The 21,912-nt window shown below is 36.9% G+C and overlaps 1 protein-coding gene across 1 annotated transcript; it reads right to left on the bottom strand.

The window, feature by feature from the left end:
- Positions 1–7,758: 7,758 nt before the first annotated feature.
- On the bottom strand, positions 7,759–21,681 carry LOC127969296 (vesicle-fusing ATPase). Its single transcript, XM_052571148.1, has 14 exons — positions 21,559–21,681; positions 21,394–21,487; positions 21,245–21,301; positions 20,295–20,450; positions 17,843–18,009; positions 12,214–12,379; positions 12,035–12,109; positions 11,766–11,953; positions 11,164–11,259; positions 10,651–10,807; positions 9,515–9,630; positions 9,294–9,378; positions 8,995–9,074; positions 7,759–8,245 (listed from the first exon to the last, which is right to left on the bottom strand). Exons 1-14 carry the CDS (start codon positions 21,679–21,681, stop codon positions 7,994–7,996), a joined length of 1,812 nt encoding a protein of 603 aa, XP_052427108.1. The 3' UTR covers positions 7,759–7,993.
- Between the last annotated feature and the right edge of the window lie 231 nt (positions 21,682–21,912).

The following is a 21,912-nucleotide window of genomic DNA, read 5'->3' as shown; positions in this document are numbered from 1 at the left end:
CACGTAATAGGTCTAATTCATGTAATACATGCATGTACTATTTCAAAATTCCTGATGTCATAAGATTCCTGAGACACATGTGCAAATATGAGACCCTTTGCACTTGAAGTGAGGAATCAAGGAGCTATCGTGTCTGTATTTATCATGGAAACATGCCTACACTATACTTAAGGAAAGTGAGGGATAGAGAGATATGCTGTAGGTATGTCTGCTCTCTCTCTCTCTCTCTCTCTCTCTCTCTCTCTCTGTCTTTCAAGTGCACTCAGTGTTTTCCTGACTCCTTTAACAGCTTCTGAAATACATGGAAGAAAACACAAACAGGAAACCTTATGAAAAAAGTGCATGTGTCATGTGAATGGATGAAAGCTGAAACAAAGATGACAAAAATGTAAATCAAAAATATTATTTTTATAATAAACATCCCTGGTGTCATTTTGAATGATTAAATCATGTATTTTATTTAAAGCAAATGATATAAATAAATAAAACATGCACTATCATTCAGAAGTTTGGGGCTGGTATATTTTTTTATGTATTTGAAAGAAGTCTCAAGCTCATCAAAGTTGCATTTTTGTTGATCAAAAATACAATACAACAATAATTATTATATATTTTCAATTTAAAATAACAGTTTTGATTTGAATAGATTTTGGCTGTATGTCACATCACGTGACATATAGCCAAGTATGGTGACCCATTGGTGCTCTGCATTTAACCCATCCAAAGTGCACACACACACTGTGAACAAACACCCGGAGCAGTGGTCAACCATTTATGCTGCGGCGCCCGGGAAGCAGTTGGGGGTTCAGTGTCTTGATTAAGGGCACCTAAGTCATGGTATTCCCAGCCCAAGATTCGAACCCACAACCCTAGGGTTAGGAGTCAAACTCTCTAACCAATAGGCCACGACTTCCCCACTTTGTATGTAATGGAAAAGTGATGCGAAGATGTTTGCAGTGCAAATCTCAGGTCAGTCTGAGTGCTCATGGTACTCCCAGTGCATACAGCCATACACCCGCAGGCACCACTGTGTAACAGTACATAAGTTAAATGCAGCAATTGATGTTTTTTGATGTTGTCTTCAAATTTTCAGTATGATTGATAATCTCTAAACTGCCCAAAGAGGCTAAAATTATAATATTATAATATTGAAATACTGAATCAAAAGCTGAACAAATAAGGTTTCCATTGATGTATGGTTTGTTAGGACAAAATTTGGCTATCTGAAAATCTGAGGGTGCAAAAAAATAAAAATAATAAATAAATAAATATTGAGAATATTGCCTTTAAAGTTGTCCAAATTAAGTCTTTAGCAATGCATATTACCAAACAAAAATTCAGTTTTTATATATTTATTTACATTAGGAAATTTACTAAATATCTTCATGGAACATGATATTTACTTAATATCCTAATGATTTTTGGCATAAAAGAAAAATCTATAAGTTTGACCCATCCAATGTATTTTTGGCTATTGCTACAAATACACCAGTGCTACTTATGAACGGTGTTGTGCTCCAGGGTCACAAATGTGTACAAAGTTAGGCTTGGTAACTACTTGTCACTCCTACCTAAACAGCCTTGGGTTGTCAGGCTAGGCTATAAGACTATATAGCCATTTTTGTCAGAGCCCAACCTGGAGAACAACATAAACAACATAATAATTGTAACAATCAATATGATAAAGGAGGAAAATCCATTTGAAGCCCATCAACCATAAAATGGACTTACGCTCCTTCTTTTCTCAGTAGTGCCAAAAACTTATAGAAAAAACAATATGGAAAAAAATACCCACAGGAGAGGTGAAAATTGCTGAATAAAAGTGAAATCAGAAAAAAAAAATATGTTGGTTACACTGCTGTAAATTCCTTGCAAGCCCTCTTTTCTGGAAAGTTCTGAGATGTTGAAAAGACAAAAACCTTGTCAGCTATGTAAGGCCTGAGGGGTTCAGAGGGGCCCTGAGTTTGTCTGTGAGGAGTAGAGGAGGGGAGGCAGTAAATGGCCATCGGGAAGGGGAAGTGACAAGGCTACCTGTGTCACCCAGGACAGGAAGAGTGATAAACGACCCAGTAATGATCCCCCCAGCATTCTATTGTTATTTGGGGGTGTTCTGAATGAAATTTACATAAAGTAGAAATAAATCATCCCAGATTATTTTTATTGTACGATTCATTTCCTTGCTTTCATGAACTGTTTAAGAAAAGATTAATTAAGGAGCTGCACAGGTTTAATCTTAGTCATGAACTAAATTGTGCCGTTATCTTTCCTTTATAGACTAGAATGTGATTTAAGGACAGAGTAGAGCTCTGAGGAGGGAGACAGCACCAAGGAGGAAAATTAATGATGGTTTATGCAATATCTTAGCTTTTCAATTGCCTGGGGCTGTTGGAGAAGTGGAAATTACTGAAAGAACAGAGGGAATGGAAGGAAAGCGCAGTGCGGCTGTGTGCAGCATGTCCCGGCAGACTCGGTCTCATTCCTCTCCGAGGGGAAGCACTCAGCACTGCCACATTACTGCATACCACACCAATTACACAGCATCCAGCACAAACACCACTGCAACTCCAATTACGCCACCACAAAAACAAAACAACACTAACAAACATGACTAGAATTCTCATTAAACAAGACCAGCAATAATCTAGAACGGCTTGAAAAAAAAAGAACTGGAATATTTTCTAAAATACAGGTTTTCAAAAGACTCAACATTGGCTTAATAAAGCACAACAGTGACTGGCCAGTTTTTCAGTGGCCTTGGTTCCAGAAGTATTTTTCCTATTATTTTCTCCACAGGGATTTCAAAAATGTCTTCAATAAAGAGTTCTAACCAACCTTGTCTGAGGTGGATCACATCATCACAAACACTGAAGTAAAAACAAGTTGTCTTTATATAAATTGAAATGATAAAGCTGTTTGCTATTTTTATAAATTCAAGTTATTCCTGCGATGGCAAAGCTGAATTTTCAGCAGCAATTTCTCCAGTCTTCAGTGTCACATGATTATTCAGAAATCATGCTGATTTGGTGTTCAAGAAACATTTCTTATTATCAATGTTGAGAATTTTTTGATAAATAGAAAGGTCAAAAGAACAGTATTTCAGTATTTATTTGAAATAGATTTTTAAATAACAGCTATATCTTCTAGAAAATATATATATATTTTTTTAATATATATTTAATAATACATCATTTTAACAGTATTAAAAGGCATTAAGCAGCTAACATTATTGCAGGATTTTTGAGAACAGTCTGTGTTGGCAGGGAAAGTGAAAAGCTTCAATCAACTCCAGAAGCAGGCCATAATCACCAAATAACATGCAGATGAGGAATATGGAGTTCAGTTTATTTGTGTGTGTGTGTGTGTGTGTAGAGAGAGAGGGCGCATCTGGAGGGGCTTGTTTTCATTATGATGCCATCAAGTAATTGAATTTGACATCGACTCAAACCGCAGATGATTTCGCAGGAAAAGCTGTGACTCAGAGAGTCGTCTAGACGGCCGGCAGGGTGAAAAGGTCGTTCAGCATCTCACCTGCAGTGACATCTCAATGAGCATCCACAGCTTCTTAATGCCGAGCCACACCGTTTGTCCTTTCACCTGCTTTGCGATAGCTGCTTGCTCTTCTTCCTGGAAGCCCCCGAGAAGCTGAACTAAACAGAAGAAGACAAAAAGTCAGTTGTAGCCTAAGGTCAGAATTTGAAGATTCCTAAGAAATATTTTTGCACATAAAATACAATCAATGGGATCCAAAACAACACTGAACCCCCATTGACTTTCCCTTTCTGGAAAAGTGCAACATTTTTTCAAAACATTCTGTTTTCAACCAAAGAAAGGAAGTCTGAACTGACATTTTTAGGTGAACTATCACCGAGATTTACTTACAAAATAGATCCATAGCTCCATTTCTTCTTCAAGAACTTTGTTTTTCTGCACCTCAAACCTATTATAGTGGTCCCAAAACATCTGTGGACACCACTGATCTATAATATAGATCAGTGGTGGACACCTAACTCATACTTTAAAATGCATGAAAGTTTTACATTATATAGTAAAATATCTATCTTATTTTAAGGTCAAATTCTCGCTATTAATAAACTTTAAACTATGATTTTTGCCTCAAACTCCTAATTTGCTGCTCATTAATAATAAGTTAGTTTAAGTTTAGGTATTCGGTAGAATTAGGTAACATTTTGTAGAATATACTCATGCAGAATATGTGCTTTAAAAACAATAATAAACAGCCATTATGCAAGTAATATGCATGTTTATAAGCAACTAGTTAATAGTGAGAACTAGTTCCATGTTTTGCATCATATTTGATGCATTAGGCTTCAATGGCCCATATATTGATATAGTGAGTATATGGAGCTAAAAATAAAAAATACCGCAATTCTGTTCAGAGGCTCGAGCCTGTATTGTAAATCAATAAGCTTTTTATCAAAGTTACACCATTTTCATTAAATACATATAAATAAATATAGCTGTCACTCTATATCTCCTGAGCTTAGCAAGATATAAGCAATTTAAATGCCTAATTTTATGATCAAAGCTTTGTAGCTTCAATTTTAGGGGTGAAACATATAATCCAATGCAATACAAAGATGATCTGGGGATGTACTAATACATATTCCTCAAAAATTCCCTGTTTTATTTTAACATGATTTGTCTTAAAAAAAAAAAAGGATAATCAAATTAACCTAAGTTGCTTAATTCAGTAAACGCTCATCATGAAATGTTAATTACAATATACAGTTTAGTCTTACATTTACTATACCAAAATAAGTTTAAAAAAAATCCACAGCAAAAGACTCATGTACAATAACCTATATTTATTTTTACAAATACACTAAATGGCCTTTAACTTCCTGAATTAGTATTGAACTATCACTCAGATGACAGAGGTCATGTGGTAGATTATGTACAACAGGTTTTTCAGAAAGTTTTGATAATGTTGATAATGTAGAGGTCTTAAAAATGAATGTATCAAATATGATACACTAGGCTTTATAAAGTTAAGTATCCAAAACCTTTTGGGGCAACTGCACATCTCTTTTAACTCTTGAACTCTTTGTGTTTCTAAGAACCTCACATCCAGGGCCTCCATGAGATGTTGTCCACTAGAGATGTTAGGGATGTGAATTGTAGTGTTGAAAGAGTCCAACATCTCCCATCTCCTGCAGAACATCCTTCCGGTTAGTTGTGTCAAGAATCAGCAACTTACGACCCTGCAGTGTAAATACAAGCAAACGTGTAAAATTATTTTGTTTACAATTTATGGTAATACTTTTTAATTCTGAAGGTAAAAATTACTCACTGAAGAAAATTTGAGATGTGCTACTAAAGCCATGCTATGGTGCTATCTACGTGAAGGAAAGAGGTGGGCCATTCCCAGAGGCCCCAGCGAGCAGAGGGGATTATGGGTCGCCCCCCTGTGGCGCCCAGTATATGCTAGTGCATGCAGATGAGGTGCCACACAGGCAGCAGGCCTGCCAGGTCTCGGCTCTCTCACAAACCCTTTCTATCAACTCACCCAAGACCCGACTCCCTGCTGAGTGCTGCTCTATACAGTCCTGATCTGGAGGAACAGACCCTCCTTACAAACACAGCACAACACCTATTCCTGCCCAACATACACACTCACTGCCACCAGACTAGACGACACAAAAGCAAAAAAAAAAAAAAAATTTCAAATGGAGCCAAAACATAAATGTAGATTTTGGTTACTGGTTAAAGTCATAATAATGTTTAAATTGGATGTCTCACTGCTTAGAAAAATGACGGGATGCTTTTTCACAATAGAATTTGAGTCTTTTGTGTCCGTAATACAAATGTTGTGGTACAAGTTACATGCTCAAATTTAACCAAAGGTTCTTAAACATTTGGGGTAACTACGGACTCAAAACTTGAAGGAAACATGCTCACCAAGGCTGCATTTATTGCATTAAAAAGACAGTAAATACAGTAAAGTCATGAAAAATTACTACAAGTTAAAATAACTGTTTTCTATTTGAATATATTTTAAGATGCGATATCAAAGCTGAATTTTAATCACCATTACTCCAGTATTTAATGTCACATGATCCTTCAGAAATCATTCTTATATGCTGATTTGGCATTTATGGATCTTATTATGATCACAGTTGAAAATGGTTGTGCAGTTTCATGATTTTGTGGAAACCATTATAAATTTTTCAGGATACTTCGATGAACCAAAAGTATTCATTTAAAATATTTTTTTTTTTTTTACATTAAAAATGTCTTTAATAGGGCTGTCAAAAATGGCTGAAAAACTAAATTCGAATTTGCTAATAAATATCATCAAAATTAGAATTATATTCGAATTTAAAATGCATAATTTCAGTTAGGGAGAAGAAAAGCTTTTGGCTTCTCTTCTGAGGCCACAAGAGTGTGCATTGGGTGAAATATTACTAATGCACGTTTATTCAAAACATAAGAATATATGACTGAAACAATATTTTAAATATTAAGCACTTTTTTTAATAAACCAATTATAATTAAGTAGCTTAAAGGTCCCGTTCTTCGTGATCCCATGTTTTAAACTTTAGTTAGTGTGTAATGTTGTTGTTAGAGTATAAATAATATCTGTAAAATTCTAAAGCTCAAAGTTCAATGCCAAGTGAGATATTTTATTTAACAGAATTCGCCTACATCGAAAGACCAGTTTGGACTACAGCCCTCTAGTTCCTGCAGTAATGATGTCACTAAAACAGTTTTTTGACTAACCTCCGCCCACACGAATTCACAAAAAAGGGGGCGTGGTCTTGTTGCGCTCCGACGGAGAAGAGGAAGAGCTACGTTTGTGTTTATCGCCATGTCATCGAAAAGCTGTTATTTTCATCTCTGAGTCCAATCATCTTTGTTTGGCCTTTCCTAGGGACACTGTACTTAGAGATCAATGGTTACAATTTATGTTTAACTCGGTTCCCGAAAATTATAATCCACATGTAAAACTATTTGCAGCACATTTTGCTAAGGACAGCTTCCTCAATCTCAATCCGTTTAATGCGGGATTCGCACAAAGATTATTCTTGAAAGATGGAGCAGTTCCCTCTTTGTCTGGAGAAAGTGTTGTTTATGGACCACAACCGGTAAGTGTATTTTATTATTTAAGTTGGTGCGTTTAACAGTTTCTGTAACTTACTACACAAAGGGCAATGCTGTTTAGTTTTGTTAACTAGATGTTAGGGCTGTGCAAAAACATTGAATGTGATTTTCATGTGCATCTCGTCTGTAAAAACGCTCCTGTGATTAGAAGTACATCTCCAGCACATGCTCCTGCACACTTGCTTCTCAAAACTAGCCCAATCGCGTTTCCAGGAGGGCAGCCTGCGCTCAGCTGCTGTCGAATTACAACACAGGAACCGCTGGCCCAATCAGAACTTGTTGCGTATTTCTGAAGGAGAGACTTTATAGAACAAGGAAGTCATCAGCCCGTTTTTATGACAGTGAAACATGTGAAAAATACTGTGTTTTTTTTACACTCGAAACATGAACACATGTTATATTGCACACTGTAAACACAATCAAAGCTTCAAAAAAGCGCGAGAAATGGGACATTTTAAGAACTATAAACAAAACAGAAGTAGTTTAATACAAAGGGGTGAAAGCCAATAACACAAAGTACATTTTTCATTTAAACATGAGATGCAGTAGGATGGGGAAAACCCACCATAAAGTCTCAAGATATGTTTTTGAAAAAAAATTTGAACCCACCTTAATTTTACATGGCATTCTAAACAAGCGGCTCTATTGTGTTAGATGCAAGTGCAACGGTGACAGAAGATATCCCTCTCTCGAAAATGCATGAAATATAAGTTCTGTGTGAATGGCTTGGTTTCAGTTTTTACGTAAACAAGATCTTCTCCACATTATCTTCTTCTGCAATATTTTTAATGAACATCGCAGCGCTGCATCTAGTTGCTCCAACTGTATAGGTTAACAAAAACATTATAATGCAATGACACTTATATTGTCATCACATCTTGTGCGCCACTGATAAAGACCAAAGTATAATTTGACCATCCGCATCGGCGCACCGTCGGCATAATTTAATTTTTGTCGTCAAGGGGGCTCGCGGACAGCCGCGCATCCGTCCACGCGGTCTCAAAAAGTGCCTGCACGCGGACACAGCTGTCAACAGCTCATGCACGAGGTGAATGATGAGACAGAAGTGATACTGCTTGTCGAGCTCGTTTGCCTTTTGAAAGCTGTGCGGATGAGGCTGTATCTGTGAGACGAAACAAAACGCGAAATGTGAAGTATACCTTGGGTGGGCCTTAAAGCAGCCTCCTTAACGGACACCTAAAATTCGAATGCAACATTTTTGCATTCTAATGTGGATTTTTATTTTAAATTCGACGAATATTCAAAATTCGAATTTTTCGAATATATATATATATATATATATCTCACTAACCCAAATGTTTGAACAATTAAACTGGACAATTTGATATACTCTCTTCATAATTTTTTTGACAGCTGTTTTGTTGTTATTGTGTATTTATTACTGCTTACTAACTGAAGTGCTGAGTCAAACACATAATAAATTTCATATAATGTGCAAAATGAGACAAAAGAAACATTTTATAATATATTAATTTTACCCCAGTGAGTTAATAAACTAATGGGTTGACTACCAAATCCAAAAAAATTAATATTGGTAACTCTTGTCAATAATTATATTTATTTAGGACTACTAGAAATCCTTCTCAGACTAAAGGCTGAGAAACACTGATTTAGGATTATGTTTGGGGTTAGAGGTTTTAAAATCCCCCAAGATTAAGTGTAAAACAATAAATGAAAGTAGCAGATTAAAATAACTCAGATATGTCTATGAAAAAAGAGCAAATGTAGTGAGCGGCTCCACAGCAGTTAGAGTCACTCTTGTCTGATGGTGTTTTCTGGTGTAAAGGTGGTGCTGCTCCCTGTCTGTGGATGGCAGTACTACAAGCTGGTGTGAATGTGCAGCTTTCTCACCCGAGGAGGAGGTTTCTTCAATAACACCAGCAGAGCCTGCAACACCAGGTTAGAGGACCACGGCCCGATGGGAACAAAATCTGTAAAGTGGAGAAACATCAGAGATGGAAAGACAGTATTGAGTAAGTTTGATATGCAGACCAAGCATAACACTGTACATTGCCATCACTTCAAATAAAACAAAAACTAAACAAGAGAAGATACAGCCCCTCCATATCCATATAAATAATGGGGCACACATAAAGAACACAGTGATGTTTTTGCACATGTTATCAGATTTGACAGGAAGTGCATCATACTCATTGTGACAGACTCCCCCATAGGTCTTTCTATATCGTCCACCAACACACAGCTCAGTTGGGACTTGTAGGCATCCTCGAATATCTAAATAGATGAAAACCATAAACCCACCATTAAAGGCCAGCAGCTGAAATATCACATCAGTAACATCCCCCAAGACACCTGCTTTCAACACGCAGAGATCTCGTCATGTCTTAACCTACAGCGATGAGGTTGCTACCTTCTTGATGGCCTGACATTTGGCGGTCTCTGTAAAGCCGATCATTTTGATCAAGGGGAACTGGGAGTCCTCTGCGATCTTGGCTGCAAGTGCGGTCTTACCACTGTGAGGAGACCCTGAGGGAGCAGAGAGCATTCACAATCTCAGTCATCTCAGATTGCAGCATTATGGTGCATGTTTTCTTGTGTGAACCAGAGAACAAGAGCAGGGAAGAACGCTGTTCCCTCAGTGCTGGTGCGTACATGTGTGCAAAGTCACTCATAAATTTACAGTCAGCAATCCTTTTGAACAGTTAGTTAGCTCATGTTAGCAGCTCATGATCCAGTGTTTTCAGTGTATTAGAAGGGCTTTGTTCACAGTAAATATATATTGCTCCAAACTGCATCTATTCTGGGTTATTCTCCTTTAAAACAGGCATTTAGGAAACCAATAGGAGTCACTCATTTACCAGATTTGTAACAAGAAGTGTTTAACGTATCGAAAAGGAAAAAGTTAAGACAGAACTATTCAAATTGTTATTTTACAGTTATAGTAGTATAATTTTTCTTAAATATTCATTCATTATTTCACAGTGAAATACCATTATTACAAAAGTATTACTTGTTTTATTTTTCTATTTAACCATAAATGATAAGAATAAGAATAGTAATATTAGTAATAACAATTATTTTTAATTATCGAATAATTATACTTTTGTAATTATACTGAAATACAAATATAATATCTAAATATATAAAGAAAAAAATCTATAAGTAAATGTACAGTTTTCTTTTTTTAAATCAGAAAAATACCACTCTATCCCAAAAAACCCTCCACAGACATCTCAGCAAACCAGCTGTCAGCAACTCACAAGCAAAATGACTTATAGGCAGAAAATGTTTTGAATTTTTTTAAAAATATGATATTATTCTTGATTAAAAATTTGAATTGATTGATTTAAATTGCATTTATTTTATAAAAGGACTGTTATAAATCTTATAATAACATTTTGTTTATTGCTCCAAAAAATGCTACACCAGTATCGGAACAAGGACTTTTCCATGCCTAATTTAAGAGAGAGAACAGAGATTTCTTTACTCACTAAAAAAAGAAGTTTAACACTGTAAAGTGTTAACACTGTTTGTGTGTAGACTTGCCTTCTAAAAGCACAGTTACTAGTGGAGTGCGTTCACAATTCTTGGTCTGTTGCACCAAAAGTTCTCCATCTCCCAGTATATCAGAAACACCATTGCTCCATTTCACAATCCCGTTCATGATGTAACTTGAGTAATCCTCCTGATTAGTGCCAAAAGCCTTTACAGAAAAACAGAGAGAACTGCATTAAATATTAAAGCAATAAATTATTTTATTCATTGCTAAAATGATTTAATAATGCATAATAATTTGACATTTTTCTTTTACATTTCAGTCTCAGCTGGCTCATTCACAGTGTAGAGTGCACAAAATAATTCACCAAACATTACTTTACACGTTAGATGTGTATAATAACATCCTCAAGTCTAAGTGGGCGGTTCTTTGCCAAAAATGAACTCCAATGTGAGCCAGACTTAATGCCGATAGTGAAGTTTGGCTGAATGAGATCTAATAAGGGGATTTGAATTCAACATATTTATGCAAACTGAATACACAATAATGGAGAGTGGACTTACAGGCTTGATGTCATTATTCAGAGAGGCCAAGAAGTCACTCCTCCTGACTTGCAGCATGTGAGCCTTTTCTGTGTCCACCTCCACCTGAGTACTGGCCTACAAGAGCAAAAACACACAGAATGATCCTCAAACTACTTTATTTAATCAAAATGAAAGGTCTAGAAGCAAGAGAAAGACAGACCTATTACACCTGTGCAAGCTCCATCAAATATGGGAGAATTATGTGTCAACACCATCAAATATGGGCATGTGTGAGCTGCTAACACACACACACACACACACACACACAATTTGTCTAGCCACACAAAGATATCCATAGGCTTCTAAAATGCTTCTAAAAACGTGTTTTAATGTGAAGCATGATTTGAATGGGTTTACAATTTACTACTTCAAAAACATATTTTCTTATATTCCCATAAAAACCACAGCATTTCGATGGTATTCAAATGTGTAACACAAAATTGCTGTAATCTGCATTTTATTTGTATAATAAACCAATTTTGTAACTTTAGATAAGTTCCACGCAGAGTTCAGAACTGATTTTGTTTAAATCAACCATAATTAGTTATGACTGTGGTGTTGTATTGTGGATGAGATCAGACCTTGATGTGACGGTTCATGGCAGTGGACTGGGCTGCTCGCACAAGCCCTTCCAGCTCTGCTCCGCTGTAGTTCTTGGTCTCAGCAGCAAGCTCCTTAATGTCAACATTGTTGGCCAGCATGTTTGACTGACTCATTTTTGCAGTGTGTATATTCACGATCTGAACACAGCCCGTCTCGTCAGGCAAGCCTGGAGAAGGATGATTTGACAACTAGTTGTTTCGGAAACCTTGAATATGTGACCTATTGAAAAGAGTCATTTCGTTCTCACCAATCTCCATTTTGACCTCCATTCTATCAGGCCTCAAGAGGGCTTCATCGATCAGGTCAGGCCTGTTGGTCATTCCTTAAACACAGTATGATTTAATAATGAAAACAAAGCCAAATCAGTGAACAAAACATGAAGCGTTGTTGTTCTTTATGCTGGCTGATTCTACAGGAAGTTCTCACCAATGACCAGGATGTTGTTTAGCTGGTCTACGCCATCGATCTTAGACAGTAGCTGGTTGACTACAGTGTCGTGGACCCCAGTGCTGTCGGCCATGCTGCCACGTTGTTTACAGATGGCATCAATTTCATTAAATATAATGATGTGCAGTCCACTGTTGGCCCCCAACTTCAAAAAGACAAAAAAAAAAGACAGAAAAGGCTCTTAACAGGAAACCCATAATTTCAACATTGTCATATGAAGGTTCACTTGTAATATTAATATATAATATTTTACATTTGTTGTTTTTGCCTTTATTATGTTAGGACAGTATATAGTCATGAAGCGAAGTGGGAGCGGGGGTTTCGGGAAAGGTCCGCAAGCTGGGACTCAAACTTTGGATGCCCAAAGCGCTTGGCTATCGGTGCCAAGATATTTATTAAAAGTACGTATTACACTAATAAATGAAATCAATAAGCAAGTAATATATTTTCTTTTTATTTTCTATATTTTCATTTCTTGAAACAAACACTACATTTAACTTTTATATAAATTTTAGTATTTAAACATAAACTTTCGGGGGGTTTTCCACTGGGTACAGTTAGTACCACCTCGTTTGAGGTTCCAAGTGAACTGTACCATTACCAAAACGTGATGTGTAAACTATGCTGATCATGGATTGACCAGACAGACTCGTCACTACCTTCGTTACGGAACTTGCGACACAAACACAAAAGAACCGCTAGATTTAAAGAGATGCTCCACCCAAAAAATGTCATTGTGGTGCAGAGGACACAGAAGAGTATACAAAGAGTATAAACCGTGCGGAATCTTACCACACAGTGGTAAAGCACCATTAGTTAGACCTTGTGTACATCTGAATTTTTACTTAAAGGGTTAGTTCACCCAAAAAGGGTAACCGGATCTTCTTGAACCAGTTCACCAAATCGAACTGAATCATTTGAAATGGTTCACGTCTCCAATAGGCATTAATCCACAAATGACTTAAGCTGTTAACTTTTTTAAGTTCAAACAAACCATTATCCTGGAGTAATTCATTTACTCAAACAGTACACTGACTGAACTGCTGTGAAGAGAGAACTGAAGATAACCACCGAGCCGAGCCAGATAATGAAATAGTTTTGCTATTTTTGGACCAAAATGTATTTTTGATGCTTGAAAATTTTTAACTGACCCTCTGATGTCACATGGACTACTTTGATGATGTTTTTCTTACCTTTCTGGACATGGACAGTAGACCGTACATACACTTTCAAAGGAGGGACTGAGAGCTCTCGGACTAAATCTAAAATACCTTAAACTGTGTTCCGAAGATGAACAGAGATCTTACGGGTTTGGAACGACATGAAGGGTGAGTCATCAAAGGGGGGGGGGGGGTGTACAATGGTGTTTTGTGTATTCAGAGTTGTTCACAGTGTTAAAGAGATGGATTGTCATGCTAAACATGGCCAAGTTTTAAAAAATAATTTAGAAGAATGACTTAGAATTTCTGTGCCGAAAATCATACTTCCGGGTTGGTACAAGTTTTGGCTGATTTTTTTAGATTGTGGATCTAATGATGTAGACGAGAACGGAAGTCCTTATTTGAGCATTTCTCCCAGAAAAGCGCGCCCGCGCACACATTTAACTAGAGGAGAGTGAGATCCGTGCACATCAACGCACTTCAAAATAGTTGACAGCGTTGCATAGGATTTGCTCAAGAATGCCTCCAAATATCGTATTTACTATATATATATATATATATATATATATATATATATATATATATATATATATCTGCACTTTTTTCATAGTTTGGCTGGTCCTGCGACTTATAGTCAGGTGCGACTTATTTATCGTAATTAATTTGATGTGAACCAAGAGAAATGAACTAAGGGAAATGAACCAAGAGAAAACATTACCATCTACAGCCACCAGAGGGCGCTATAATGCTGCTAAGTGCTCCTGTAGTCTACACTGAGCAGCATAGAGCGCCCTCTCACGGCTGTAGACGGCAATGTTTTCTCTTGGTTCTTGGTTTTAAATAAATGTGACTTATAGTCCAGTGCGACTTACATATGTGTTTTTCCTCATCATGACGTATTTTTGGACTGATGCGACTTATACTCAGACTTATAGTCCAAAAAATAAGGTAAGTGCATTTTTGGATGTGAGGGAAAGTTTACCGTGTTCAACTTCACCAAGAACCCAGAGTTTCATGAACAGTGGATGCAGTTCGTTTTTCCGGGGCAGCAACGGAGTGTATCAAGTGCATTTGTGTGTTCTGGTCATTTGAGTAACGAATGTTTTATAAACAAGGCCCAAGTCGACGCTGGATTTGCACATCGTTTGCTACTAAAACATGGACCGGTCCCTGTGGTAATTGCATCCAGTGTTAATTTCGTTGACGAAGACTATGACGAAAAATATTCGTCAACTAACCTTTTTCACGGACGAAAACTAAATAAAAACTAAATAAAAAGTCAGATATGATGACGAAAAACGTGACGAAATATAACTGACACTTTAGTCAACGAATAAAAATGAGACGAAAATATATGGGAGGGACGAATGGAGAAGAGATCCAATCAGAGCGAATCATTGAGGGTAGGTTGATCTATGCAGAAGCAGCCGAGCCATTTTAAAAAGCCGTGGCAAATGCAAGCACAACAGCTAAACAAAGCAGCAGTTACACAGAGAACAAAGATGAGTTTGCAGAAATTTGCACAGTTTCGAGGACGTTTTCATAACAGTTTAGTTGTTTACACAGGGAACTACACTGCGACCTTTTGAAATGCCATTGCGACCCAAATTTTTATGGGGTCGTAAATGTATCACTGATTATTTTTGTACCTACTTATGTGTAATGCTACGTTTTAATATGAGCATTTATTAAAACAGAAATGTGTATTTTAAGAATACGTTTTATAACATGCTCCGACCATTCAACATATCAAGTTGGCTTCAGCCCCGCGATGCGGGAAAGTTGAACTGAGCAGCTGGTTACTCGCGCAACACTGAACCAAACTCTCCTTCAGGACGTTTGCGTCCTCCTGCACCTGAACGAACAAATACAAATCGCATTTTAAATAAACATAAGAAAAAGAGCGAAAAGTGAAAGAGCTCAATTCAGCAGCACGGTGTTCTGGTGTTCAGGGAGCAAGCAGAGACGCGTCTCAAAGTCTTCTTGCTTTTGTACCGACAACAAATACATTCAAAATATGTCGAAATACCCGTCTTGGAAAGTGTGTTCTAAAAAGTCTGTAGTTATGTCTTCAGTGAAAGTAAAGAGTTGGAAAGAAATCGGATGCGTATCTTTATAATGGATGCATTTGTCTCTTAAAGTGACCGCGCCTAATTTACTAGCTCTGCTGTCAGTGTCTTTAATGTATGAAAATGAAAGTAAATCACTCACTGCTCTTGATTGAATTATTTTGTAGTTTTAACAAGAATTTATCCAAAGTCAATCCAAAAATCAGATAGAATAGATTATATTGTTTTACTAGTGACTAAAAAATAAAAAAAATAAAAAAATTATTAGGGACCTGAGCATGTTTTGCTCAAGTGTTTCTTTCTTTAATTGCTAATGCAACCTTTTCACACCACAGACTGAACCAAAGTAAGAATTGCATCCGACATTATCAAGATGCATTTGTTGTTCTGACACAGTTTAACCCTGAGGTTGTCATATTTTATTACCAATTTCTAAACTACAGCAAATAAACTGTGATATTATAAGAAACGTTGAAGGTGTCTGAATACATTTTGGTTTGATTGTGTATTTTATTTTTCAGTGAAGACTATGCAGTGCTATTTTAAATGAACAAAAACAAACTTAAAAAAATTTAAACTTTGTGTAAATAGCACAAATAAAGAAATAGAATGAACATACAATACAAATATAATATAGGTGGTTGTCTATTTCAATAATACTGTACTTCATCTTGAAAGAATGTCATATGCATTGCATATCATTCAAAATGAATGCATATCTTTTTCAGAGAGCATGTATATTTTTCATTGAGAGCAGGCCTTATGTTTATTTTATAAATACCATTCCATAACAGACTGATGGAAACATTTAGTCAAGTCAACTAAGTTGACTTTGTTCTACTAAAAAAAAAACTAGACTAAGACTAAAAGACTTAAGACTAGACTAAGACTAAAACTCTTATGATATTTAGTCGACTAAAACTAGACTAAGACTAAAACATTTCAGATGACTAAAATGTGACTAAAACTAAATGGTGTGTTATTCAAAAGACTAAGACTAAGACTAAATCCGAATTTGCTGTCAAAATTAACACTGATTGCATTTTTTAAATCAGCACATAAGTGAATATATGTTAATGGAAACAACACGAAACATCAGTATTATAGCTCTGCTCATGACACACCTCCAGGAGCTCGGCTTTTTCTGGTGAGAATCGGAAAGCTGTATTTTTCTTTTAGAAATATGATAAAACTTAAAGACTTTTTGGATATATGAAGGATGCAGTACTACTCTATAGGTACTCAAGATTAACATGAGATTAGGTGAAACTATGTATGTTATGTACCCTTTAATGACATAATTTTTATTTTTCGATGAACTAACCCTTTAATTGTTTGAAAAGTTTATCAAATATTTATATTATAAAATTCTTTTTTTTTTTTTTTGATTACAGCTTTATTTAAAATAATGAAAACATTTTTACAAACAGTTTTAGTTTGTTTTAGGTAACAGTAAAAACACAGAATAGGATAGAATAGAATACCATTTACGTTTTTATTTCAGCTTTATTAAAATTAATAAAAAAAGTTTTTAGTTTGATTTAGGTTAAAGTAAAACAACAGAAAACAACAGAATGGAATTTGCTGGCAGAATAGATCACATTTAAGAAAAATAAAGACAGGTTAAATGACAAGCCTAAAACCTCTAATTTTGTTTTGATGTCCTCTTAAAAACTTGCGCGTATAGTTCTCTTGAGCTCCCTGCTTAAATGCCAGGTTGGTGAATGGACTGTGACTGTATAAACTCTGTGACAATGGCCTACAATTAAGAGTTATCTTCTTCATCTGGGAGGCTGTCAGAGGCTAGGTCGTAACATTTAGCACAGATGGGAGGCCAGTATGAGTATGCGTGGCCTCCCGTGAGTCAGGGTGAGGGGTTAGAGATAGCCGAACACTGTCATTAAGAGGTGACGAGTGAGCTCTTCAACGTCATGTAGTCACACTGTCTACCAACACAACATCACACTCAAGCACGGCCAGAACCAGCAGTTCACTGCCAACACTTATTGACACATCACCTTTGGAAAAAAATGAACTTTGATAAAGTTTCTAAGCAAACACTAGGCCATTTACAGTAATTAGTAAGTATATTTCAGAAAATCTGGAGTTATTTGTAGAGCTGCATGAAGCTCCAGAACTGGGAACAGCATCCTTTTTTTGAATGTTGACAGACCAATCTTTCTTTAAAGTGTCAAATATCAGTGGGTTCCGTCACAGAGCCATATGAATGTAAGGTTGTGCAAAACGTCTGTATGGCCTTTCTAAGATAACGGTGATTTGTGAAGTGAATAAAAGAATGGAGGTTTTTCCTAAGTGTGAAATATTTAATAATTTGTTATAAAATCTCTTTTCCCTGCATCTTCTTTCCTGGTTTCTTACCCTTTTCTGTTCTTCCTCTGCATCAGCAAACAGCTTTCTGATGTTGGCCTCGGACTCGCCCACCTTTGGCTCTCTGGCATTCAGCATCTTACCAATCTGGCGCGCCATCAGCATTTTACCACAGCCGGGCGGCCCAAACAACAAGATCCCCTTCACATGTTTACAGCCTGTGGAAAGAGTAAAAACCGGAGGGTATGAAACATAAGACTTGACAAAATAGTATAAGCATGAATGACAAACAGTATAAGAGTGCTCACAATGAAAGGAAAAGTATTTTAAGAAATGAGTTTAAAATATGCCAAACTCGTGTCAAGTGGTATAACCAAGTAAAAACACAAAAAAATGTCCTACGAATTCATGTAAATGCACACAACCTTTTTTTCTTTTTCTAAATAAAATAAACGTTTTTTATCTCTTATTCTCACCAAATATGCATTTATTTGATCAAAAACACAGTAAAAAATGTTCAATACATATTTAATACATGCTTGCTGATTACAAAAATAAAAAAAACCAAACCCATATATAAAAGCACACACAATAAGTATGGCGAAGTGTCTAATACATCTGTTTTTAAAGTAGCACAGGGGTCTTTTTGATGAGCAATGGCATTTTCCAGACAAGAGCCCTGTTTTTGGTTAACAACATCTGCTGGCTGCCATTTGGAGAGAGCGGGAAGGCTGGAGATAACCAGCAGGCCTGAGATGAGAATCAGTATGGCCATTTGCTCCTGTTGACAGACTTTTCACGGAGGAGAAAAACGAGGCAGTGGCTGGGCAGACTGAAATGACCTTTAGCTGGTGGGAGTTTTGGGAGAAACTGGGTGTACTGGTGTAAACTCCCACCCAAGCGCTATCAGACAATAACATACTCAGACATACACCTTCCTTCAGCACCTGGGCTCCAAAACCAACCCCAATTAGGTGCTCACCTTTGCGCTATCAAGACCCGCCATCTCATTAGAGCAGCCAGCTGCCCGAGCCAGAGGCCGATTCCTGCAGCCATCACACCACAAAGGTCATCTCTCGCTCTCTCTCACACACACACAGCACTCTGAAGGCTCTCTGTGTACGTGTGTATGTGTGCATGATCAAGTCGTCTGGTAGCTTACAGGAGTACACTCTTCACAACTGTTCATTTTCAATGTAAAACAACAAAGTTGAGATTGTATAGATGAGCCCTGTAGAGGACAATGCTTTAAAGAAAAACCCATTTGAAACACACACAAAAAAATGATACTAGGCGCTGACAGCGTGTTCGAGGTGGCTGCTATGCTGTTTGTGGATGATTACTTGGGTATTCTGGGTTTATTTAAACTCCTAAATCATAAAAATGAGCAACAGTAATAATGATGCTTGACTTAGCACATTTAAACATCCTTGTGCAATGTTTGGCAAGTTCAGAATGGTATAAAATGATAATTAAAACCACGGACTGAGTGTTAACAGTTATGGATAAACCAACTGAAACCACATGTACTCAAAAACCGCACGCCCCTGGTGGCCTTAGAAAAAATGGATTGAGTTCAGCTGAAATATTTAGTTATAATTATTAGAAATGTAACAACTAAGCAACACAAGAAATAAGTCATTATTGTCCAAAACACAATTAAATGTACTCCACAGGTCCAAAAAAAAAAAGGTTTTTATTCAAATTAAAAATGTAAAGGTTTTGCATCAGTGCATGTTATTGTAGTGTGGAAAGTCCTTACACAGAGATTGGCTTGGCTGTGTATTATGATAATATTTCACCGTTGACATGCGCTTCCTCATTTAGGAATGAGCACCTGCTGAGAATCTGTACGAAATTCAGTGTGAGAACATTTTTTGTTGCACACAATGAGGAACACTTGTTCACAATTATTGGCAAAAGACACCCAGTGTCTGAAAGCTGAGAACTGAACGCAGACAGCAGTTTCAGCTGAAAATGATTCGAATACTTTTGCTGCAGGAGTCAATCTGATGGGAATGTGTCTGCTGGATAGCATCTTTAACATTTGTTTATCTGTATAAAGGCTGAACATAAATCATAAACACACAATCAGACTGCAGTCGGAGGATATAATTCAGACTAGGCTTTTGACCGTCAGCCAAGGAGCAAAGGAGAAGACAACATAAGGATGTTTTTTCTAACAGGACAGTTCTCTCATTTATGGTTAGGATGAGGTGCTGGGAGGGTCTGAAAACTGTCCGTCCAAACTCATATATGTTGGCTTTCTCCTCTCTCTCTCAAACTGTGTTTCATGTCGCCCACAACATGCTGTGCCTCTGCCTCACTGGCCATTTAAATAGAGAGGGATTTGTCTTTTCAAGAGAGAAACAGGGGCGTTGTGCGCTTTTTATTTTTTGAGGGAGCACTAGTGGTGGTCCTGGACTGCTTGGTACCCAAAGCAAGCTAAGTAAAGAAGTTTCGGTTTTCCTTTCAAAGTGCCAGAGGGAGAGAAGAGACTCACCCATCTGCTCCACTATGTCTGGAGGAAAGACTCGCGAGGCGAAGGCCCGACGGAAGATGTCGGAGAACTCCTTGTCCAGGCCTCCGATGCCCATTCGCTCAAAGTTCCAGTCTGGGTTAATGATGGACTGCCGAGAACCTCTGGTCTTTGCTTTTCCTGGAGAAAAATGACCAAAAACAGACCGCTAAAGAAATTACATATTTATATAAAAATTTTCAAGGTTATACCACATGTCTAATATTCAGTTGTGTATAAAACACTGGCGTAGAGGTGACAATTAAATGAGGTGGCTGAAGTCAAACCACATGTGTTCTGACTGCCATCTAGTGGTGCAGTTTGGTTGTTACACTATTTGAAGTATTGAATTAAGACACAGGATAAAACTGAAATATAACTGTATGAAGTATATATCAATGGGAAAGAAAACCTGTGTTTTGAGGGATAAATAAAAGATTTGTTGCAAGCTTATAAACTGTTCTTAAAACACTTGAGTTGCTAAGGAGCAAAGACTTAAAACAGAGACTGTAGTGTATGTTAATGAAGTTTTTTCTTTCCGTTACATGTAACTGAATGTGTGTGCAGTAAATACTCATTTTGTAATTCTAATCATTCTAAACAAGAATAAATGGTATAATAATAATAATAATAATAAAAATTCCAGATTTAACAAAGTGCTAACACATCCTGCAAGTAAAAGCATGTGACGTATTTCATCCCAACTCACAAGAATTAGTGACGTATCAAGTTAGCAGCGACTAATGATGAAGACTATTTATCAGCTGCAGCTGACAATATTGGATTAACCATGACAGGTCCTTAGACTAATAAATCTAGACTAAACACTGAACTGAATAATGTAGCTACTGTATTAGAAAGTATTCTGAAGACTCACACATATTGCATATGTCAGAGCCACAATGGTGGTGTGTGTTTACAAGTTAAACACTAACCAATCAAATTGAGAGACGAGCTCTCCGATTTCTCACAAATCACCTGACTGTTGCAATCTGAAAAAGACAAACAGAGGAAACCATATTAAAGCCATATGAATAGGTACAAACCGATAGTAATCAATAAAAAGCTACCTTTTGTTTTTTACTAGAGCCTTGCTCGCCTCTAAGGATGCTGGGATCCATGGCCTCGATATCTTTTATGATTAGTGCAAAAAGCTTATCACAGTAGCTGAAGACGAACTGCCGGGAAGACAATACAGGTTTAACTATACTTCATTAAGTTTAATTTCGTTAGTGCTTTGCTGTCTCACCTGCTGGCCTATGCTAAAGGCCTGTGCAGTAAAAAACTGGATAAACTCAATCGCCATTTTATCAGAGTCGTATGGGTTGCTGTCAACACTCTTCTTCTGGAGGAAGTCGATCTCTAGCGTCATGGTTCCCACGTACTGTCTCGACGGGTCAAAGTTGTAGACACTCACAAGACAAGACAACAGAGGGAAGTGTACAATAAGAAAATGATCACTGTTGAAATATACTATAGTTGTTAGTCAGGGTAGATGACTCATGTGAATAAAAACAAGATTTTGCGTGAAATGTGTCTTTCCACATTTTAATACGACCAAACTTGCACTAAGAACTTGTAAAAAAAACTACTCCAAAGAAAT

The sequence above is a fragment of the Carassius gibelio genome, chromosome B12 (assembly GCF_023724105.1).
Source record: "Carassius gibelio isolate Cgi1373 ecotype wild population from Czech Republic chromosome B12, carGib1.2-hapl.c, whole genome shotgun sequence".
NCBI classification, from domain to species: Eukaryota; Metazoa; Chordata; class Actinopteri; order Cypriniformes; family Cyprinidae; genus Carassius; species Carassius gibelio.
Note: the sequence above shows the minus strand (reverse complement) of the source record. Positions and strands in the feature narration are given on the sequence as shown.